Raw genomic sequence first — 25456 nt, forward strand, 5'->3', positions numbered from 1 at the left:
TAATATAAGATGAATTCTACATTGCTACCATTTGTGCTCAATGCACATCTTGTAAGTTATTGTGAAGACAGGATCTTAGTTCACTGAAACCACTCGAGAGTGAGATAGGAACTAACAGCGGCCTGCTCATACACAGACGACTCCCCATACAGTATGTGAACAAAACTTGCCTTTAATGCTGTCTGGAAAAAAAAAAAAAAAAAAAATCATGAGTGTGTATTCTTCCTGCCTGGAGGGGCAGTGGGCAAGTTGAGAATTGCATTGGAAACTTGAGTAAATAATGCCTTGGGCACCTTTTTCACGGGGTGGAGGCATGAACCATAAGAGCAGCAAGACAACCTGAGCCACTGTACACTACTGTACATTGGGATTCTCACCAACACCTGTACTTACATTATTCATGGTAATTCAATATTCCTCTCAGTTGATGTTGGGAACATTTACAGCTGCAATATATAGCTATCTCTGCATAATGTCAGCACTTTGTGCTGTGTAGATACAGAACTCCCTGGAAAAAAAGAAATGAGGGAACGGGAAGAAGCATGACTTTGTCAATATTCATGTGTTCATCATTCTGCAAATAGATACTGCCTAACATTTGTGCGCAAACATACTCGGACACAAAAGCCTTATCTACTGTGAAGTGAACAGAACAGAATCTTATTGCTTACTTGCCTGCTCCATCCAATCAGCGAGATAAAAATTCCTATTTGCCCGCTTACAGAAAATAGTTTAGTGCTCTGTCTATCGTGGCTATGGACCAGTCCACACAAAAGGACATAAAAATCTCAATTAGACGTAAAGATAACTACCGTACAAGAATACATTGATAATGCTTAGAGCTACTCCTCTCCGTTCATCCGCTCCACCACATGCGCGATCAGGTCCTGCATGACCCCGGCACGCCACTTGCCAGTCTCCAGGACCTCCTCGTGATTGGTCTCGCCGTGGGACTTGTAGTCCATGATGCAGCTATTTGTCACGAGTGAGAAGCCCAGCACCCGCATCCCACAATGCCTTGCTGCGATGGCCTCTGGTACGGTGCTCATGCCTGCATGAAAACACACATACACGTTAAAGAGATGAAATGTTACTACTGTAAGACCACAAACATGTGCGGCATTAAACTTTTGCAAATTGGGGCCAACAGCCATTTTTGCGGTATGAAACTTCTACAAACTGCCGCCCATGAAAAAAAAAAGAAGAAAGTATCTAGAGTGTTACATGTACTGCATTGTGTAGACAAAAACTTACATGCGCATTTTACTTTCACAAACCACGACTCCTCAAGAAATTCACAAAAGTTACATGCATGCAGTAATATCTGGTTTTACAGTATGAAGGCATTGATGCATACACACTAGAGTATGTAGAGCAGTTACTTAGCATAAGTAGTCTTGTTCATACATCCAATCTCGTAACTCATGATACCAACTTCACTGAAAAACAGAGTATCAAGAAAAAACTGTCACCACTGTATGTGTCTGTGTATGTGGAAACTTGTGAAAAGGTACACCATCGTCTGTGCTTGGCTGGTCCATGATTGTTTGTGTGTGCCAGTACGCACAAGCTCTTTGCAGAAACCTCACCTACAACATCTGCCCCGATGGTCCGTAGAAACCTCAACTCTGCTGGGCTCTCGTACGAGGGGCCGCTGACCATGACGTAGACGCCCTCCTTGATGAATGTGGAGCACTGGAGATCTTGGGCAACCTTCATAGTGAGTGCCCGCAGCTCCTTGTCGTACACGTTTGACATGTTGGTGAATCTTGGCCCAAACCTGGAGGAAAAGGACACCGCAGTGCACATGACAAGTTCTTGACATAAGACAGCCATTCTAAACCAAGACCCATAAAACACAAATGAGTTTTGTTTATCATTTTTATGCTGTGTGTGGTATCCTTTGTGTTCCTTCAAAGGTATTTTAACTCCTAAAGAAAAAGAACATTTCTTTCATTCCTTGTCGTACACGTTTGACATGTTGGTGAATCTTGGCCCAAACCTGGAGGAAAAGGACACCGCAGTGCACATGACAAGTTCTTGACATAAGACAGCCATTCTAAACCAAGACCCATAAAACACAAATGAGTTTTGTTTATCATTTTTATGCTGTGTGTGGTATCCTTTGTGTTCCTTCAAAGGTATTTTAACTCCTAAAGAAAAAGAACATTTCAGAGGCTTCCACGTAGCCATTAATATACAAAATAATGTAAGTGACAAAGGACTTTTTCCGTAATTTTCAATAACAATTTGAAGAGGATTCTGCAAGACTGATAAATCTGAAGAGGGAAACCAGCTGCATTCCATGATTTCATAATGATCTTAACTTTTAAGACCAACTTCAATTCTTTGTGAAACACCCCCCTGGCATCCAGCTGATTTTTCAGCCTGTATATATACATTAACCCATTGAGGACAGACTGATTTTGCTACAACACGCATTTCCCATAGACACTTGCCCGAGTATACTCGAGACTCAAGATCAAGATCATAGTCTCAAATGCATTTCAAATTGCCCTTTGAATGGCATTTTTAATCTGTGTTTCTAAATGAGTTTGAAAACACGGTTGCGTTTGAAAAAATGCCTCAAAAAATAATGTGTTAATAGAAAAATGCACCCTCTCCCAGGCCAGCTGTGATATCTGCCAAAAACAAATACAAAATCTTTGTATTCTATCTAACTGCCCTCGAAAAAAAAAAAAACCTTATATGACCCACTGTGTGCCTCAGATTAAAAAAGGTTGAGAAACCCTGCATGAATATGTATATTTCATCAGCACCAAGCACAGTACAAGGATTGAGATAAACTTACAACAGAGACCTCAGCTATTGGGTGATCAAGTATAACAAGGTGGTCATATTACTTTCTGAATGGGCATGTTTATCCTCATGGTTTAATGACTGTTTCCTTGATTGTGTTGATTATAATTTGGTCACGAATCTAGTTTGGCCTAATCGTGCGTGTCAATGCAGTGTCAAGTGTAGTGTCAAGACACTAAATTTCCTTTCTGGCTACATAATGTTATGAAATGATTAATATAAAGACAGCTCCATCTTATTCAGTTTAACTTTGTTTCAAAACGAGAGATGAATGTCTTCTGAAAAAGTTTACTCTGACAGAAAAAAGAAACTTCATCTATCAGTAACTCAATCATTGGTCCTTCCCTTGGTAATTATGTGGTCATCGCTACTCACCCTTTTTTATCACCAAATCAAAACTACTGAGAAGATTAGAGTCACACCCTCCCTCATCTATTTCCAAGAAACCCTGTACAGTAAGACCAGTCCGATCATCACTCCTGTTGTAGTCATAACAACTGTAATTGACAGGTAGTTTTAGCCAGTCATAAGCTCTATTCTCCATGTGCTTTAGTAGAAGATTCTTCCACAGTTTGGATGCACTTTTGAAGAATAAAGAGAGTTCTGATTCAACATCCACTATGGGAGCATGCCACTTTCAGATTGCTCTCAGATATCATTGTGAATGAAATTTGTACTTGCAAACTTTTTTAGTCTTGAGTTAAAACTTTCAAACTCGGGAAATAAAGCTACTCTGAACGACAAATCCAGTTTCCGGAGCTTGAGTTTCTCTTGCATCAACTTATACATATCTGGACTTGGTACCTCTATATAAAACAATGAACATACTGATTCCGAGCAGATACACTGCTACACAACAATAACTTAATAACAAACACCCAAACATTTCTCACTTATCTGTCACTCACCTCTCGTCATTGTCGCCTGCGAGGGGGTTCATCCCCGACAACGTGGGCAAGCCTATGTGGTCGATCATCAGCATAATGTCGCCGACCTTGAAGTTTGGGTTCATACCTCCGGCTGCGTTGGTGATGACGACGGTGTGGACGCCGAGCAGCTTCATGACTCTGACTGGGGCGATGAGCTGGATCAGAGTAGGTATAGGACACCAAACTTACTTAAATGGTGGGCAGTAGCAGAAGGGTTCAGGAGATATTGTACACTGTGTTTAGTCCCTTTGGTATGTAGAGTGCACTCCCGTCGTAACAAACATGATTATGACGAAATTCTTGTTCCAACCAAGAAAAATTCAGGTCCCCAAATTATCAACTATCTATTATCTTCATGTACTCTACCATTCAGCTATACGGAAATGTTGATATAACAAAAGAAAAACTGTCAGTCCACAAGGACTTCATTATAGAAGGAGATGCCTGTACCAGGGACTACTTTAAAGGGATCGTATAGTTTTGGTTGAGACCTAGGTGCAAAGAAAGAGCTTGATAAAAAGATGCAACCGAAGCAAACTAACAAGCACACAACTTCAACATAAAGAGACACATCATCCAATCCTTATCCAACTGGAAGGGCAGAAGAAGCATCGGTTTTCCTTCTGACCAGCAAATGATGAAATTTTGAAAGAGTTGAAGGAGAAGATATGGTGGAAGAAACTCTATGGTCTACATTGTCTGCAGCTAGTTTTAGTAGCAGCAGCAAAGTGAAAACCAAGCACGGTCCATATATACTGTCTATTCCAGCCAAACCATCAGAAGATTGGGAGATATGCAGCCAAAAATGGTGTTGTTGTTTTTTTTCTATACTATTTATTCACTTCCATTCAAATAATGTAACAAACGGCAATCAATTTGGTATTACTGTACATCATAACACAAAAGAAGTTCCTTTGGTATGCAGCATTTCTGCACTTGGAAGTAAAAAATTAACAAGGTATTGACTGAAACGCCATTGTTGCTGTGGCAAAAAAAAAAAAAAAAATCACAAAGGAAGTTGGGACACCCTGTCAATGAGAGTGCTGTAAGAGGGATGAAGAAGGATCATTTTGGGAGGTTGGATGAGGCTCTTACTGGACCAACCGACAAACCTGGCACTCAAAGCCGTGACAAACCTCCTTTGCTCAGGAAGGAAACAGATTTGAAGGACCAGACACTTCTCAGGGCATTACACAAGAGTGGATAACTTTGTATAAACTACTCTGATGATACCAGCAACCAAGGGACTAAGGAGAAATGAGACCCCTCCAGTTATATCACCTGGTTTTGGAGAAGACAGGAGCACATTCTTCACCAGAGAGGCAAAGAAGCAGCTCGAAAGCATCCAGATACTCTGGAAGCAGTTGAGAGGGAAGTTTCAGAGGTAAATTGGAAGGTGTGTCAGCAAGGACAAAATCAAAGACAAGTTATTAGGATCACACTGCCAGTGCATTAATACCATCTGGGAAATGGATTGTGAACTATTGTGGTGAAAGTCACGTTGAGATCAAGCGAATTGACAATTTAAAACGCAACAAACTGTTCTACTAGCATGCACCATGAGTGGTGAGTTGTTGCTTCCGCAAATAATCTACCAAGGATTTGCAGAGAAATGTAATTCACCCCAACATCGACATTCCACGAGACTGAGACATATGGAATAGTGCTAGCCACTGGAGTTAAAGTGACACCCCTGGTGAATCACATTGGGCCCCTCATTGTTTCTCATATCTAGTGCACTCAAGAAAGGCTGAACACCACCGCTCACTCACTCTTGATTATCAATGTATTTGCTGCCCATAGTTGATGAAGACGCGAGGAAAGCACTCACAGAAGCATGTGGTCTGTGCATCCTCATTCCACCAACATTCACCAATGAAATGCAACCTCTAGATGTCATTGTAAAAGGTAAAAGGTAAGAAGAAGTCATGCCTATCCAATCCCAGATGGGGTTTGCAATGGTGGAGCAATAAGGGCTTGGACCGCCCGACATTGCATCATTTTGGTTGGATCTGCGACAGCCACTATCAAACCTGTACATGTGCAATGGCTCATCCGCACTCAGGAGATCATACCCAAAGAGGTAGAGGTCATTAAAAGTTTTGTTTACCATTGGGAGCAGTGATTTAAAAAAAAAAAAAAAGAAGTTTTAGTTACAATTGTACTACATTTGATGCATATATAGGTCAGTTGTATCAAACATCCTATCATATAAATATTTTGCAATAAAGCCTTAAATATTAGAAGGTGTCACTACTTTTCTCAATAAACCATATTAAAGTGTAGATGGTTTATTCTAGAAACAATTTTATTATATTGTTCACATTTGGTATATTTAGCAATACTTAACATTGATTACACTGATTAATATTTTTTCGTTGGTTGTTTCTATCCCTAACTCACATTTTAGAACTATTCTGAAGCGCTAAAGCTGGGTTTTTGCTTCATCTATAAATGGTAAATAATGCCTTTGAGGAGGGATTCAAGAAAACTGGAAACATGCCTGATAATCTCATTGTAATGACACTGATGCCAAAATGGGTCAATGGTGAATGGGATAAGGAGCAGAGGCTTTCAAACTTTGTGTGGTTTTTCATGGTTCATGGAAATGATATTTCCTTTAATGTGGTTTGACTTTAGGATGTTTGTATATTTTGTGGATCCATACGTTTTTGACAAGAACCTTGGATTGCTGTTAATTATTATGTTCAATTTTGAAAGCTTAGAATGTTGAATTATTCACTCTGACACATTAGCTTGGAAATTAATTCAACTGAACTTGAAGTGCAGTACATGCATGATGTATCTTGGAAATCTTACATTGTGTATTGTGTATTGGAGAAAATGCTTTCAACCCTAGAAACTATTACTGCATCTCCCATTTTCGGGGAATGGGCTGGAGAATGAGCATGTTCTAAATCCAAAGTCTGCCAAATCTTATTCACATCTCAAATTAATATGTCCTTTTATTCATAATTTTCTGTGTTGATGCAGATGCTATGTGAATAATACCAATCTGTACTGCAAGGCCATTAATTTGCTACCCCGGCCCAAGACCAGGCTACACCTTGCTACTTAGTAGCCAGTGTCACTGGCTAACTTTAAGGGACATTGTGTGTTTCACAAGTATGTTCCCTCCCCAAACATAACTTGTTAGTTAAATTAATATTCAAATTTTAGGACGATCTGGTTGTTCATTGATTTTCATGCATGGAAATGTCAAATCAAATTCTGCCTTGTTTGTAAGTTGAATGAAAATGTAAGAGTAAGCAACTGCGCAGCGCAAATGTCAGAATCTGTCAATATGTTTCCAGCCGCTGGGCATAAACTTTCAATAACATGAAAACAATGATGTTTACGGTATGTGATGACATTACCTTCCAAGCGGGGTAACCTTCGTAGAGGTGAAACCTGCCCTGCATCATCACGACTGTCTTGCCGTTTAGTGTCCCGAACGAAAACTGCCCAATGTGGCCTTCAACTGCAGACAAATGTCAAGAAATTGCAAAATTTATATCAAAATTATCATCTCATACACATATGGTACATAGTAAACATAGCATGATTGGAATTGTGTGTAATGCATCATATGCACGCTGAAATGAATAGTCATGACGTACCGGTACGAAGAATTCAAACGCAGTGAATCTATGCTACAAAATTACTCCACTTACTATAGTACATTGTATGCATTGATCATACTGGATGCTGTTTCATACACAATTCTAGATTACATGGATTCCAAATGCACAATTAGCCATCATGCAATTCAACTTCCCCTTGCCTCTGGCCTTCATGACACAAATCTGTACGTGGGCTCTGTAGTTGTTATGCATATCATCTAGCATATTGCCTTGGATACCACCACTACTCATTGCAGTACACTTCCGAGACGGAGACTGCTCTGCGATCTGATGTAACATTCACTGAGCGCTAGGCTAGATAAGAAAAGCACTTCACTTTTCATATTTCTTTTTTTTTTTCCTTCATGTTTTTTTTTTTTTTTGGGGGGGGGGGGTAGGGGTAAAGTGGTTAATCTTTTGTTGCATGGCAGCCAGTGACAAATGAATTTATGGCTGAAAAATACAAATACGACTGACTGCCTACCAATAAGACACATAAAGTATTGTGTGCATGTGTGTATTAGTAAATACGCACACACACTCACATACAAACCAGGTACCTACACACGCATATATAATAGATACTTTGATGACAATTGTTGATAAACTTCCACGTTTGTAGAGAGACAAAATGTCCTTGGTGTTTTTTTAACAGAGCCACATCTGTGCCAATTCAGAGAAGTCATGGCCAAATGGATTAGGTTCTGTTACTATATTCAGACATTGGAGTTAGCTTTAATAGATAGACAAGGTAAACTGCCTAACTTCTCAAAACTCAGTGTTTTAAGAGCACATCTTACATAATAGGGGGGGGGGGGGGTAGTGATAACATCACAAACACACAATGAACATAATACACTGTATACTACTGCACATGTTTTCAAGCTTTGAAGAGATAAATGCTGACAGCTGCAATACATAACAAAAAATTGTACATGTCAGTCTAGAAAGGCTTTCACACTATGAGAGAACTTGTTTGTAATCTTCTTTTTTTTTTTAATGCATTCGTGAAAATGTAAAGAGTTACTGCAAGTAATTGCAGAAGTGGAAATTTTTGCACATTTCATGTGACCAGAAACTAGCGCAAAAATTAAAGCATGTGAATACTTTTGTTTGATATATGTAGTGCACCACGATGTAATGTCTTGATTCTGCAGGAATTAAAAAAACAAACAAAATTCATCTTACTTGGTGGAGCGCGACAAATTACTCAGGTAACAAGGAAAAGTAGAAATTACGCAGTGCGTAATATATGTCCCCGCCGGAAGTAGCATTTTGTAACAAAATGTGCAATATAGGTAAAAAATCAAGGTCAAAGTTCAAAGAAGTCAAAGGTCAAAATTCTGTGTAGAAGTTTTGAAGCCCTCACCTAGTGCCATCACATAAAGCAAATGGAATCGAAATTGGGTTAGAAATGGCGAAGGAGTAGCATTTTGTAGCCAATGTACAATATAGGTCAAAAATCAAGGTCAAAGGTCAAAGAAGACAAAGGTCAAAATTCTGTGTAGAAGTTTTGAAGCCCTCACCTAGTGCTATCACATAAAGCAAACGGAATCGAAATCGGGTTAGAAATGGCGAAGGAGTAGCATTTTGTAGCAAAATGCACAATATAGGTCAAAAATCAAGGTCAAAGGTCAAAGAAGTCAAAGGTCAAAATTCTGTGTAGAAGTTTTGAAGCCCTCAACTAGTGCCATCATATAAAGCAAACGGAATCGAAATCGGGTTAGAAATGGCGAAGGAGTAGCATTTTGTAGCAAAATGTACAATATAGGTCAAAAATCAAGGTCAAAGGTCAAAGAAGTCAAAGGTCAAATTTCTGTGTAAAAGTTTTGAAGCCCTCACCTAGTGCCATCACATAAAGCAAACGGAATCGAAATCGGGTTAGAAATGGCGAAGGAGTAGCATTTTGTAGCAAAATGTACAATATAGGTCAAAGGCAAGGTCAAAGGTCACAACTGAAATTCTGTGTACAAGTTTTAAAGCTCCCATGTAGTGCTATCATATAAAGCAAACAGAATCAAAATTGGCTCATAAATGACAGAGAAGTAGCAAATTGAACATTTTGATCACACACGGACGCACACACGGACGCACGGAGGACGGACGCACGGACGGACGGACACACACACGTACGGAGCCCGTTTCATAGTCCCCTGCTCGAACTCGTTCGGCGGGGACAAAAATATCCACGTTTACAGTAGCAGGGGATCAGACAGGGGGCTTGGTCTTTTCACTAAAAACTGTGTCACAATCCGGCATGATCCGTCAATCTAATATGTAGCTCTTAAATATGCCCCTAATACACTCTACCTTTCAACCGTGTTTTGACTGTAACTATCACTTTAAACCCTACAGATTACAAATAGGCACTCAAAATGATTTCCAAATCCTGATGGCCTCAGATCAACGCTCTCCACAGCTTTTCAAACCCACTGAATGCAAAAATAACACTTCCAATTCTCCCCTTGGACACCCTGTACAGCTCCCCTTAAGATACCCCAAAGCAACCTCCTTCAAATAGTAAACAATTCTCTGCTAGGAAATAAAATCTTATGGGTGCAGACAGCTGCAGATTGTTCGTTCTCAGTCTCTCAGTGCCTTATCACTGATTGCATAATGGCTAATAGACATCTAGATAAATAGTTGTGGAGCAATGTCAATTCACAGATAAAGGTACCAGTATCATTGAATTTGAGCGATTGTCTGATTTTTTTTTTTTAATGATTAGTTTGGCACTCCTAGCTGTCACTGGGTTTCCTGTGCACTTGTATTATAGTTAAATCATTATAGAATAGACTTATTGGTCATATGAAGACACATCAGTTTGAAATGCTAACTCCATCTACTTTTAAAAGCATGCTTGTACTTTCATAGTACTGGTACTTGTACATTGTATCTCATGGATCACTTCCATGTAAGTGTCTCATTTCTCTTACAAAGCATCACGTGAGTAGCTCTACGATAAATCGAAATCACTCCTTAATGACATGGGTGGAGGTTCTATGGTAACTCACCATAGTATAAAAAGAATTTGTGAAATGCATGAGACATTTTGTCCCCATGCTTCTATAGTCAATCAGAATAATGTATGGAGTACCTGCTAATGTCCCGGACAGTCCGCCTCCGGAGCATGGTACACAATCCTATCTTTAGAACACATTGAAACCCTCTTAGATATTATGCTTGCTTCCTTTATTACTTCCACCCTGGTAAGTGCAAATCTGGATCCCATTTCGAAAGTGTCATAACCATCAGCCCACTGATATTTTGGTTTCAAGTGCAACAACTTTCGGTTTGGAGTACACCCATAAAAATTGGTCAACAGCTGTGTTAACAGTAATGCATGATGCTGCACCATAAAGCTAACAACTTCAAACTAAATGCAAGCGTCAAAATAAATAGTGTGCCATGCAATATTTTTGAGCCATTTTGTAGACTGAATCCAGACAGTGCGACAGACACCACTGTCATGCTGAATATCTCTAGATCTTGAAAAGAAGGTCAGAGACAAAGAATGTTCCAAAGTACTTAAAGGACAAGTTCACCTTCATAGACATGTGGGTTTGTGAATGCAGCAATATTAGTAGAACGAATCGGCGAGAGTTTGAGGAAAATCGGACAATCCGTTCAAAAGTTATGAATTTTTGAGTCTAGTCAGGATTAGTCTTCATCGGGTTAAGGAATTATCATTCTATTCCTCATCATATTGCCAGATCTGAATAGGAGTGTGTACCTATATCATAAAATGATACTAATGTGGTGTTATCTTCCGAGGGCAGCCTCTTCAGTGTAAACACAGATCTCCCTGGAGGCCCTGCCATTTAATCATTACCCCGGCATTGCCAGGCACTGTTTGTATGTACTTGGGTCAAGAAAGACATCGTGGGCAAAATATATTTTCTGAGGATAAATGAACCAGACTGGACTTGAACTCAAAACCTTCCGTGAACAAAGTCACAACCATATTCACTATACCATGATTACTGGTAGATGGAACTGGTTTACATCTGCGAAAAAAAAAAGGTCAGAATAAAAAAATTACAAAATTTGCCAAATTGAGACAAGAAATTATCTTCAACCTAGTTGTCAACTCATTACAGGCCTTTCAGAATTCTGCAAATGAAATGACAAAACATTACAAAAATATGGTTCAAATACTAGGGGAATTTTATGTTTTATTCAAATAATAAAATACTAGCCATGAATGATGGAAGAAAATAATTACAACTAAGAGGAAAAGGACCAAAAGACAGGAAGGTAGTTTCCAGGACAAGGTGGGTTGAGTAGAAGTATTATTCTGGATCATCCGTGTGATCTTTACCTGTGCTGACAGGGAAGTTGGGGATCTTTTCATACGGTATTGTGTATCTCTCCTCCAGCTTGTTGGCCAGGTTCATCAGGCCAGATCCGCAGATAATGCCTATTGTCGGCTTGTGGGGTTGCTGCGACAACAGGCAGTGCGCCATCGCCTCGTAATCTTCATATGTGTACCTAGAGCATGAAATGAAACAAGCGGTTGGGAAATGATAAACTGCTATTACAAACTTTTAATTGCTACTCAGCTGAGCTTCACTCTCAGTTTTACAACTATAAATGTACCAGATTTTGTATACGTGATGGGGAATTCTGGACTCCTCAAGCACCCTGAAATGCTATAATACAGCCCATAATCTGAAATTATCAGCGCTTGGGTTGACAGTATTGAGTAAGCTCTCGGAGTATATAATTACCACAATGAAATAAAAGCAAATATTGAATGATGGTGAAACAAGAGTGCTTGACAGTGTTTTAGGTGATGCATGACATTAAACAAGACGATACCAGAAGAAGAGGGTTTTCATATATCAAATCAAAATAATTTTAACAAGTATCCTGGGTGGTATAGAATTTTTTTTACTAAATTTCTGCATAATACAAGTGGCTGATCTGCATACTTTGTCAAAACTTCGACATAACTATAAGTCACAGCAGTTAGAATGTTGAGTACATTATTGCATGAGGTGTCTCTTAAAGTTAGGTACCGCATACTATGCACCAACATGCTCAGGACCATGATACTTGTATCAACCAATTTGTACTCTCTCCCTCTCTCTCTCCTTCCCTTCTTCCTCGTTTTCACAATGATACATTTTGATATTGTAACATCCACTGTCGGGTAATTTCCCTCCACGCACATGTGATACCTAGTATGATATTTTTGGCAATGAAGTCAACATCCATCTTGACCACAAGCCAGACTGCCAGCTATCATGCTACATCCAGTATTTTAGAATGGTCAAGAAAATTCTATAATCTTACTGGTCAAGAGCTGTGCAATGATATTAACGGACCACATGTTGCCTCACCGACGATAGCCAACGTTGATAAGCTCTCGCACACTTGTAGCGAGAGTTCGCACATTTAGGAAGCGTTTGCGCACTTCCAGTAAATTTTCAATGCGTTGCTAATTGTAGGACACTTTTACAAATGTACAAATTAATATCTGGCAAAACTCCATCTACCAATCTATGAAACAGATGATGCACATGTCTTTTCATCATCAGTAAGAATAGAGTGCATGCGGTAACTATGAAATCTAGTCTAAGCCCACTCGGCTGTGCCTCGTGAGTCAAATAATAAAAAAGTTACCTTGTGCACACAATTCCTACTGACACATGCAGATCTGCGCATCAATTTGCATAATAGCGCTCTGACAACTGAAAGACAAACAAACAAAACAAAACCAACCAAAGCATCTACTTCTTCCCTTTTGAGTCAGTGTCAGTCCAGATAGAAAATTAACATTTAATAAACAATGAACATGCTAAAATGGTTCAAGGTCATTTCCAAAGTCAAAGCGAAATTTGACAGAGCTGGTGAAGGGTTTATGCACGTGTACACAAATTCTCCTTCCCTGCAGTTTGTCAATCATGTGCCTACCATGTGGCCTTACACACTAACCTTCATCCACTGCCAACTGGCATCACAGTATTCCCTTGACTGAATGTCATATGTCACCATCAATAACACTGAGCACAAGTGCCCGGTCTGGGTACGAGTGCCCAGCCATCAGTACCTGCATTAACTTTAATTGGGGGAGTCACTGCACCGATCATGTGATAAATTTCACGGTTGCTGACACGGGAGATGTTCAACTCCAATGTGAATTGTACAAGCACTGTATATGCTGAATATTTCACAAGGTTTTTATTTTCGCGAATTCAGATCGTGCTATTCCAGAATTTCAAGACACGCAAAAATATTGACTCTGATCCCCACATGAAATGTGACTTGCATGCATACATTTTTCTATTCAGTCCTGTACTCCACGTTCGTGAATTTAACCACTTGCGAAATTGTCGAGAAGCTCTGATTTGTGAAAATTTACACTTGCTAAATATATGGTGTATACAGTAGCTGATCCCACTGTTTATTTTCTGACAAATGGTATGACACCAAATATGCTAATATCTTGGTATGACTGTTATCAGCAAATCAGTGTTGAATATCGGAATGATTCTGGGGGCAATGTGGCATAGCGGATAAGAATCCTGACTCCCAATCAGACCCAGTTCGATTCCCGCCCAGTGCTTACATCCCTGGACAAGATGTTTTTCCCCACCATGTCCCTCTCGACCCAGGTGTATAAATGGGTACCTGGCAATGCTAGGGTAATAATAATGGCAGGGCCCTCTGATAGAGCAGTGTATAACACTGAAGAGGATACCCTGGATAAAGGAGACTTTATTATTATCATCATCATCATCATCATCATCATTATATTATTCTCTTTGCTCTTGTAATACAAATACCTGGTAGCCGGTCACTGTTGGCCTGAAACAGTATATTTGCATCTACATCATGTGATCAATATCAAAAGTGCTGCATTACTGATAACATCATCCAGTCTACATACAGCATGGACTCATTTCAACAGTCATGTGATCACTTTCACGATCCTGTTGTTCATGTAATTAGCAGTGTCTTGTGACCGCTCTTCAATGCATAAAAGCCTTGCCGGGTAATGATATTGCCGGGTAATGCCATATATGTCATTGCCGGGTAATGCCATTTATGTCATTACCCGATGCTGCGCACAGTGTGCCCCTGATTGCTTACTATCTGCAAAGGCTCTAGTCTTTTTCCAGTCACTTGCTTTTTTGTGTGTGTTCATTTTCACTTTAATCATTCCCCTAGGATGCTACTGTAGAGCTCCCTTTCAGGAAATGAACTGTATACTGTTCTGGTTGCAATGTAAACAGTGACATCCCTCCCCCCCCCCAAAAAAAAAAAAGAGGAATGAATTCTTTGTTGTTGTTTCCATGCTTCAGAAAAAATCTCTGTAGTATACCACGACTGTGAATGTGCAGAGCATTAATCTTTAGTTTTTCTGACAACAAAATGATTCAGATGCAAGTTTCTTCTCTTTGTCTCCATCTACAAACTAAATTTGTTCAGATCGCAACTGCTGATCTGTAAATTAACAAACATGTCAGAAAAAGAAACCAGTGGGCCTCGAACCTGCCATCTACTGCTTTCTGGGCAGCGACACTACCACCAGGCTGTCTGTCCCTGGTTGCCGGCAGTGACACAACAAACATGGAACAAATACCCAAGCTCCGAAATTCAGACATTGTTATGTTCAGTAGTCCAAGGCAGACAAGGCATATTAAATGAAAGAAAGATATTATTCAGAGGGGTGAAGGTTCAGATGCAAAGGATCTTCAACTTTGTCAGTCCATGGAGCGGTAGCTCCATGGTCAGTCCTAGAAATACAGGACAAGCAGGCTGATAGGATGTACTACAGTCGAAGCTGGGATACTGCTATTTCCGATACAGCACGGCTGCCAACACCAACAAATCAGAATCAGCGAAATTCAAAGGAGGGAATTGGGGATATACTGATCTGTTGCATGCATGTCAATAGCTGAAATAATCTTAAATAAAAATCTGGGAGGCTTCTAAATTTTGGTGTCAGGTCATGAAGAGATTTTTCAGAAAATCTTCTGCAGAATCACAGAGAACTGGCACAGCTCTGAAACAGCACACCATTTTCTTAACAGGAGATAGGATGAAATAAAACAGAAAATCTCTTTGGACATAGTATGCATCTGTTACTTCTAAGAGATTGTTCCCCTTATCAAAAAGACCACCAAAAAAAAAAAAAAAAATCACAAAGAGGGCAGTTTTACCCTCTTGGACAAGCAATATAGCTAGTAAACAGCAAATCATATATACACACATGTATGTAATATCAATCTGGAAAGAAGGGGAAACAGAAACTAAATAGAAATAAAGAATGCCCACTCATGTGGCATAGCTGTGTATACAAACCCTTTTAATCATGTAAACCCTTCATTACACAACACGGATATACATAGCAAAGTACTGAGTCACTTATTGCATTTGTTTGTTGAACTGTGAAGACAAAGACACTATTTTTCTAGAAGTGCCGGGGGAGTTAATAGCTTTTGAACAAAGAGAAATTTATCTACTGTGAAAGGTAATTGCCACGGAAAAACAGGGATAAATCTAAAGAAAGAATACCATGGTACAGTTCATAACTCTTGCAACGATATCTGAACACTGTCTACATTAATGTCCTTTAAAGTATAATCAAGCTGGGTAGGTGCATCTTGCAGAATGTGATTTATCTACACTGGAGATAGCCAATCTAAGGGAAGACACAACAAACAGTAAACTCTTCCAAGTTCCAAGATGACAAACAACAGCAAGCACTCTGTGTGACCCTCCTGCTAAGCTGCACTCCAAGGTCCAGATTCTGGCTGTTTCTTTACAGATCTTACATTCTGGCTGTTTCTTTATAGATCTTACATTCTGGCTGTTTCTTTAATGTAGATCTGTCACACAAGTGTAATATAATACTATTACTAACACAAATTAGCTCACAACACCAATTCATTACACCCATTCCTCAGGCTCAGAATTCCCTATCCCCATGGATTCATTCCCTTCCCCTCCAACCCCTCCCCATACATAAAAAAAAAAAACAACAACAACAAAAACAAAACATGTGGACAGAATTCAGGTTTTTCATGCAAACTGACAGAAATAGAGTACATACATTGGGTGATTTCAAGTTTGATGCTACAATTGTAGTGCTAAAGCTTTCTCCCAAAATGACTGCCTTAAAGGGGATGGCTAGTAACTAATCAGAGGGAATTAGTGGGAATGCTGGGGGATGATTGTTCCAATCCTTGTGGGATCTATTTAAGAGTACATTATATATCTATTGTTGTGTGAAAATTATTTGCTTCAGAATGGTCTCATATTCAAGTAATGTGCAATGTTTCCAGGTTAGCATGCCTGTACAGTGATGGGGCAATCGTTAACAATCTCCAACACCAACGGTCAGATTTACGAAGGGATACCGATCAAAATTATCGATCCCAACACTAGGTGCTAGCATCACACCACCACGAAGTCCGTGGGAATTGTGTGAAGAAAATATCGATTCCGCAATTGAAGTAAAATATTAAAAGAAATACCCATGACTGCTTAGTTTAAGACACATAATGAGGAAGACGGATTAAAATGCCACAAATATCATCCCTTCTCCAAAATACAACGATCTTAATTTTGCTCCAAGGCTCAGATTTATGTAGCCATGTCTGGAGTATTCGTGTATGTTACGTGGGCGACCATGGCATTAGCATAGACTTTGCATGTACAATGCGCACCGACTTATGGATGTAAATTGTGGATCTTGCACAGCAATGCTAACACCAGCACCAAACTTGAAATGACAAAGATGATAATCCCTAGGGGTTAATGTTGGCCAATGGGGAAAAGCATGTAAATTGCTACTAAACAACTGGTGGAGCTCGGTTCAGTAGACGACATTCAACACCAGGCCCAGCACAAGTACCAGAAAAATGTCATAATTTTCAGGTCAACCTCCCAACACCAAATGATTTCAAGTTTGGTTTTATTGCCGATGCTAGTGCTGAGATAGCACTAGCACTTACATGTAGCACTAGCACTAGCACCGAACTTGAAATCACCCATAAAAATATGTAGATGACACCCTCAATGCAAGTATATTGCAGGGATTCAAATGTTTCCAAGTGCAGTCTGGGCAGTGGTATCAAGACTATCATGCTCCTGTTATTGTAGTGCACAGTAAATGTTATGCATGTGCCATCACTGATAAGAAGATAAATTTTGTCCACACTAATCTTGTAATCTAAACCACTCACTATTCAGACACAAACTCGATAACGAAACGACGTATGAAGAGTCATTGTATAGCCGACAGACCGTTCAGACACCAATCTCAACCATTCTGGGAAACGTCGTATAGATGTGCAGTTTCTCACTGCGCATGCTGTAGATAGTCATGAGTGACAGCTGTGGGGTCATCTTTTGTGCGCACTCCCATTAAGCCCTGCCCAGTTAAAGTTATACCGTTCTATGGTCGCCATACGTTCAGACGCACGCGGAATGCTGATTCGTTATCAAGTTCTAGTTCGAAACGATGTTCTGACCGTCGTTTCGCTATGTCGTTTCATTATATGTCGTTTCGTTAGTAAGCGTTCAGACATATAAATTCATTGTATAGCTATACTGTTTTGGTATAGCTATACCGTTCTAGTATAATTTTTTTTCCTCTGAATGCCCTGCAATTTTGTACATGAACTTAAACAATTTATGTGTACACGTGCCCTACCTTCTCACTGAACAATGATTCATATCATTGACTGATCTGTGAAGTTCATAACACATTGACTTTCCAAATTATTCTTAATTGAATAATCCTGTTCAGGATGGTCAACAACTTGAAAAGTTGAAATTTTTTTTGCAAGGAGGTGTCGTGGCTGAGTGGATAAGAGCGCTCGTCTGTGAACGACATGAGCGTGGTATGGTTCGTGGGTTCGAGCCCATGCCAAGCCCGACACGTTTGCCCTTCAGCAAGGCACTTTATCCACATTGCTGCTCTCCACCCAGGAGTATAAATGGGTACCCGGTAGGATGAGAAAGATTATGTTGGTTGATCAGCATGTGCGCGCCTGTAAAATGGCTGCGACTGGCTGGAATGCTCCCCAGGGAGTGGAGAATGAGCACTGTTAGTGCTGGTTGGAAATAATGTATCCAGTGACCGGGGTAATAATAGTCTGTAAAGCGCATTGAAACCCTGAAGTGTGTGTGAAATGCGCTATATAAAAACCAGCTATTATTAAGCTCTGAATGTGAGAATATTGTGGAAATTATACATGCAATATTTTGATTTTGACTTAATTTCCAATTGTGCTGCTTATCTGAGTATGTCCAATGTTTTGTCTGTTTTGTGCACAAATTTTCGAAGTACCAGTTGCAGTTTGAGGTTTTTCAAGTTTTGCAGGTTTTTCACATTTGATTACATGTTTTATTTTGAGCATGTCACCTATTCTCAAGGATGTTGCATAGAACGTTGCTGGCTCTTTGAGGATGTTGCACAAGAATTTTAGCATGTCACAGCGACATGCTCAAATCCCTCATGGACCACCAGTACCCTGCATGTTTGCTGCTGAAATTTTATTTGAAATGCCTTGTAAATATCATTCCAATCTACTGAGGTCAATGTGTTGAGCAAATGTGTTGAGCATTCAGCCCCCCCCCCCTAAGTGTATGTATATAATGTACACCAATATAAGTGACATGACTGAACTGTAGGGTCTCAGGTATACAGGTAAGGCTTACATGTTGCTCTGAAATGACACATCACACATATTGATCTCATCTATAAGGCTATTCATTGCACATGTTTACAAATAATTCTACAAATCACCTTTTTAAAAGAAAATTTTCATGAATAATCTTTTCCAAAGGATTATTTTCTCAAGGTGAAGCAAGAAAGCACTGACAGTCACTGGGAAACATCCAACAAAGAGTGTTTCTAAGTGCAGCACTGTACAAACAAACAAACAAACACACATACAAACAAAAACTTGATTGCTGATATAATCATAATAGTACATTCCCCCACTGACAAAAATTAGAACCTTGTTGCTTTCTGCCAATGTTAGTTATTGCTACTAATCAGTTAAATCATATTTAGTTCAATCACATTCAGTTTTGCTATAGCATTGCTTTGAGGGGGGATGGTCAATTTAATACAGACATCTGAACCATGTAACCATGAACTACGCTGTAGTACAATATCTGATCCTTCGGTATTCATAATTTTACAGGATGGCACAACGTATGTCCTATAGATTGCCCTTGAAAAGAAAATGTGTCTACATCATGAACTCAACAAAGATTTGCCTGCACTGTAGCAAGAATTCTCCACTTGTTATCTATGGAAGCCCAAAACAGCAGACCATCATCCCATACTGTCTTTCTCATGAATATTTGTTGAGGTATGCAACTATACACTAAACACATTGTCTACAGTTCAACTAGACTCACAATCTATTGATCAGCACACTTGAAGCCCCCTGATTCTAGTGTTTGAATGGAGGCAACCCCCCTGACACACCCACCAGTCTAGTCTTGCAAATTCAGACCTGTTTGCATTTGTGCAAATTCTTCACATCAAGAAATGTTTGTTCGATTTTAAGACTGGTATCTTTTTTGAAAAACCCAAATCACAAGGAAAAAGGTCACAAGAAATGATCTCAATCCACATTCTGATCATTTCCCTCTGCTTCATAAAGCTTTTGATCGAAGTGAATGGATCACTGACTATGGTATGCCACTGGGCACAGAGCCTGAGAAATGCAAGCTAACATTGGCTCACTGCCAAAGTTGAACCTCCAACCTCTGGACAGATAGACATGCCATGCTTTACCTGTAATAGTGCCTAACTGAAGGCCTTTATAATCTCCTTACAATGATGAGGCTGTGCAGGTACACAGCTATTCAAATGCAGATACACTGTACCATGGAGCTACAAACTCCATCACTGTATCATGGGGAAAACTTTGTCCCAGGACAGAAGAAAGAGGAAATATTAAGGCTGCATTTATCTAACTTGAGAGAGAGAATCATGTGTCAAAACACGTTTGGAATGGTGTTCGCGAACATGGTTTGAAACGCTATTCTGGGGATGCTGCGTTTATCTAACCATCATACAATCACGATTCGAGTGTTGTCACTGCACAGCTTCTTTGCGCCGTTCGACCCGGGAAGTAAAGGTCAACTGCGTACCAGCAAACATGCCTCATCAGTCACACACAAATAATGGGTAGAGAGCACAACCGTAGACAGCTGGGATTTGACCTTGAGATATACTACTCAGAGAACGGCAATCATCTCATACGCGTTTCAAAAACGCCGCTTCTAAATGCGTTTGAAAACAGTGTTATTTGCGTTTATTTAACCCCTGAAAATGCCTCAAAAGCATTGAGGATGGTGATTCTGCCTCAGAAAATTTTTAGATAAACGCAGCCTAAATGCCATAAACTCTGTACAGCGGACTCAGTTGAGGTTCTTCCTGCAAAACCTGATGATGGTCTATACTTAAGAAGAAGAAGAAACCATATGAACAATATACCAGCAATCAGGGATGATTTTTGTTGTATGGTAAAGTTGTATACACAAATGCATAAGAAATAGGTGCAACTAGAAAAGCACTCTGAGAGTGCAGACCTCCGCCAAGCAGCTACTTGCCATCGATGATCTTGTGATTTCCACTCATATGTATGCATGCTGAAAAATCCCCCAATTTCCCAACATAGAAGCCTTTGTTACATCATAAGCCCTCAGCTGCCTGGCGCGCCTCGCAGTAGAGCACGCACTTTAATGCGCGTATGAGAACCTCAAAAATGCCCAGCTTGAACTCCTAAGTTCATTGACCCTAGAAAATTCTACTTAAAAAAAAAGTTAAAACAAAAGTTTTCAGATCTTTTGTTCCTTGTGTCATTCTCAAATTTTTCTGCAAGTTTCATTTACATCCGTTCACAACTTTTTGAGTTATTTTGCACACGGATAACCAAACAAACGTCCCTTGGCGGAGGTAATAATGCTGCAATAGCACAGTTTCTCTTGGGTAACGGCGAAAATGCTATATATTTGCCTAACGTCAGTGTATAGGCTACTGACTTTTATTATTTCATACTTTTGATCTCAAAATGCTACAAAAAAAGAGCTCAATATCCCGGCAAATCGCATCAGGAAGACAAGATTCTTGGTAAAGCTTTCAGATATATTGCTAGCAAATTCAAATTGGTGAAAGATCAATTTTGAGCCCTTACTTGCGTATTAGCCGTTACAGCACATTGAGCCACATATGGCATTCATGACAGCATCTATTACATTTAGTTTGAACCTGAGCTGACATCTTTTGTAACTCTATCATCTACTCTGCACATGGAAAATGCTCTGTTCTGACTCGTGGGTTTAGTCTATTTGTTTTCATTCATCATTCATAATTAATGAATGGTAAGGCTAAAACACATTAATAAAATACAGATGTCAGAAACAGCCAAAAGCCCTTAATACATAAGAAAAAAGACAGATGTAAAATATAGAAGAGATATAAGAATAAAGTACTGTATACACCAAATATTTCGCGAGATTTTATTTCCGCAAATTCATATGTGAATCGGATGCTACTAGTATTTGCAAATTTAAAAACACATCAGAATAAAAGAAAATATGAATCTATATCTATACAAATAACAATATGAAATATAAAGTAGAATTGGAAATAAGGATATGTGAATATTGAGGGGAGAAAAAAACAAACAGTCAACTAAGAACCACACACATAGGATGAGGGGGGGGGGAGGCTCACAAGGAAGAGCATATTAATAAATCACTGTATACATCACACAAGCCTGACACAAACTAAAGGTTCCATGCAAAATTTGCACAAGTCCACGAAAATCAAAGAAGCCATAGTACACACACCACAGGTAGTACACCAGCTGAGGAGGGCACCAATATAAAGACAGTATGCATGCACATAATACGTATTCAGGGCTAGCTAGCACATTTCACCACTGAGGAGCCGGTGCACACAATATACCTTCTGGGGAGCGATGGCTCACTACCGGGTACAACTGGGTCGCCTTGATGTGCCACCGGCAAAGATGGTTCTCCAGCTTCCCCGGACGGTGTGGGTCCCACCGCGCCATCGCGAGCATGCATCGCGGTGCCCTTCACAGTGTTACTGGCCATGGAATCCTCGACCAGCCACAAATGATCACATTCCACAGTTGCGTTATCTGAAAGCACTGCAAGGTGTAACACACGTAGTAGGTTGTAATAATGCTCTATGGGTCCGTTCCATATAAACCAGTCACTGTTGAACCGACTGTCACAGACTAACAAATGCATGCTTCGGCAAGCACACACCCACATAAAAGACCTTTCTGCATGTTTTGGCTCAGATTTTATTGTTCAGTGAATCTACTGAATAAGATGTACTTATTCCTTGTTGACTCATTACATACATCTCGCAGTGCCTTCTGTTGCAATGAAAGGTGCCACTCACACAGCAGAAGGCATATTTACTGTAATATTTTACAACCATGTGTGCAAATACTGACTCAGGTTTGTTAATTCAGATTACACTTATACAGCATGTGATCATGGTTAAATAATATGCGCTGGGGAGGAGAAAAAGGTATGTCTCTACTACTTTATTGCCCGAACTGAAGATGCACTGGGGGGAAAAAAAAAAATCAAACTAGAAGCAAAATGGGTAAGGTATCTCCAGCTATAACATTAGTGCTCATATAATTAGTTTGCTGATGCATGAATTAAAGCCCAAAGAAAGTTCTGGTACGCCTGCAAAAGTTGTCAAATTTTGCTCCAAAATGTGAACGTACAATGTATGCCTAGGAAATGTGCGAAATAACGCTGTAATAACAAGATATTCGATGGGTAACGACAAAAAAGGGAAATATTAACCAAAAACGTTCAGTCTCAGAACTTACCCGAACAGGGTCAGGCTAGACTCGGACTCGGGGATAACTCGGCCTCGCTTTGCTCGACGGCGGGATGAGTTGTATTGGTTGTCCCTCTGGATTGTACAGCGTTGTACTATGCATATGGGAGCGGCCTGTATAAACTACATTGTACATAGCGTTCAGGCTCCTCGCAGTAATGGTCCGAGTTGTTACAATGCGCGCATCAAAAACCTCTTTGGCGCACATGCAAAATTAGTGTGCGCCTCTCAAGCACCTCTAAAAACAATCAAAGACGCTTGATAAACAACAGCAAAAACTTCAAAGACCGCGCGTCTCAGCAACTGAGGTGATGTGCGTATACTATATAGGTTTGAGGACCGCGTGCTGTCCATTTGTTTTGTACAGGATTAGCACGCACTTTCCTGTCTGCTCATCAAGGCCTCGTTTGGTACCCGTAGTATAGAGTACTGATGAACATGGCGATCACGAACTGTGTGTAAATTGTCTGGAATAGGGTCGAGTTTTCCCCGAGACCGAGTTAGTCTGGAGCCTTCTGGAATAAAAGTCGGTCTACCGACTTTTATTATTTTTCTCAAAATACTCCAAAACGACTCATCATTCCGGCAAACCGCGTCAGCCAGGTAAGTTTCTTTGTAGACTCTTTCGATATATTGCAAGCAAATATGAAATGGTGCCAGACAGGTTCTCAGGCCCTTACCAGAACTTTGTTTTCACTTTAACACAATATGTGCAAACTTGGCAGCAAAGCATGTGATAATGAGTTCAATTGACTAGTTGAATTTAAGTTCTCAATAGAAGCCAACAACAGGCCTCGAATTACCCGGGAGGCAAAAGGCAATTTGCCGCAATGCCCTATCTACTTGCCGCAATGCCTCTCTCAAAATTACCATGCTTACTGCAACTTTTCCTTGCTGCCCTTAAAAAATTTTGAGAGAGAGTGCCCCTAAAACCAAAAATTGCCTGTCCCTAAAACTGGCAAAATTTGAGGCCTGCAACAAAGCACATTAAACTACAATGATTTCCACCTGCGTCTCTCCACAGGACTGCTGACTATTCTAAAAATTATTGACGGATCATAATATGCACACTGAAAGAACACTACATGACTAACACGTATGCATGAAGATTTGTGTCCCTTTTAAAAGACCTGCACAGTTTACCACTGGGTGCATCCGGACGTTTCCACCAAATTTCTTCAATCTTAGCAGTCTCTCCTATTAGCTCCTGATGAATTGCTGCTGAGACTGAAATATACTGACGAAAATAAAATGTTAGCAAGTTACTTTCCTAAGCACAAAGGTAATCTCTGGTTGTTGCACGATGGTTATTCGACAGCAAATTCTGTTATGAAGAGCTCTTACAGTTTGTACCGTATGTTTTAAGAAACCTCTGATGACGTCACATGTGCTGTCTGGTTGAGAGACAAGTGCCACTGCACTTCCTGCGCTGTTACAATGATGCATGGAAACAGAGAGCTGGCTCATGTTGAGGGCTTCCATTTGGGCCCTCATAATTTTCATGTGTCACCTTTCTCTTCATATTAAAGGTATACAGGGAAAAATTAATTTCATTGCTAATACACATTACCAGTAAATTAAAATTGATGCCTGCACATTTAGAGTGGTCACATATCTCCAAAAGGCTATTGTTTTGTTTCACTCAAGTGCTTGGCCTACATGTTTGACCATACTCATTACACTTTATGTTCTGATCATCACTGCCTTATTGCTTCTTGTTAACTATGGTCACATACATTGTAGATCTACTAACTACAACGCTCCTGGACTGGTGCTCTTGTCAAGGTTCCATGACTTAAATCACAAGAAATCTTGGTGGTTGCAGTTTGAGAAGGGTACCTTGGTACTCAAATGGTCATTAACTTGGGCAAGTGGGATCATAACAGTGACCTAGTAACTCCATGTTTAACTTGGATCTTACCTCGGGTGTTTTTAAAGTGACATAAGCCCTTTTTACACTTGTGTTTCTTAACCCCGTACTTTCTCTGACCCAGGACTATCATTAGTCCCGTACCAATTTTTCAGCTTTTCACACTCACCTAAGTCTTGTCCTGGGCTAAGGAGAAAACTGACCTATTTACACTTGTATTTCTTAGTCCCGTACTTTCCAAACCACATGAATATTCATGATTACGCTGTGCACTGTACAAGTACACGCACGCACCGGCAGCACTTGATTACCTCGTTTCTGATTGGTCAGTGAAGGG

The 25456-nt window shown here is 39.9% G+C and overlaps 1 protein-coding gene across 2 annotated transcripts in view; it reads right to left on the reverse strand.

Annotated features, from left to right (window-relative positions):
• Positions 1-289: 289 nt before the first annotated feature.
• Positions 290-25456, reverse strand: part of LOC140232716 (purine nucleoside phosphorylase-like) — a 33554-nt gene continuing 8387 nt past the window's right edge. Inside the window, exons 1-6 of one of the 2 annotated variants that reach the window (XM_072312833.1) lie at positions 19763-19826; positions 11694-11863; positions 7127-7230; positions 3729-3904; positions 1590-1780; positions 290-1051 (exon numbers count right to left, since the gene is read on the reverse strand). In XM_072312833.1, coding sequence (XP_072168934.1) covers positions 843-1051; positions 1590-1780; positions 3729-3904; positions 7127-7230; positions 11694-11838 — 825 coding nt within the window. In that variant the 5' untranslated portion in view covers positions 11839-11863; positions 19763-19826 and the 3' untranslated portion in view covers positions 290-842. Of the gene's footprint in view, positions 1052-1589; positions 1781-3728; positions 3905-7126; positions 7231-11693; positions 11864-19762; positions 19827-25456 lie in introns of those variants that run through there. The other variant, XM_072312832.1, reaches the window with a different exon arrangement.

The sequence above is a fragment of the Diadema setosum genome, chromosome 9 (assembly GCF_964275005.1).
Source record: "Diadema setosum chromosome 9, eeDiaSeto1, whole genome shotgun sequence".
NCBI classification, from domain to species: Eukaryota; Metazoa; Echinodermata; class Echinoidea; order Diadematoida; family Diadematidae; genus Diadema; species Diadema setosum.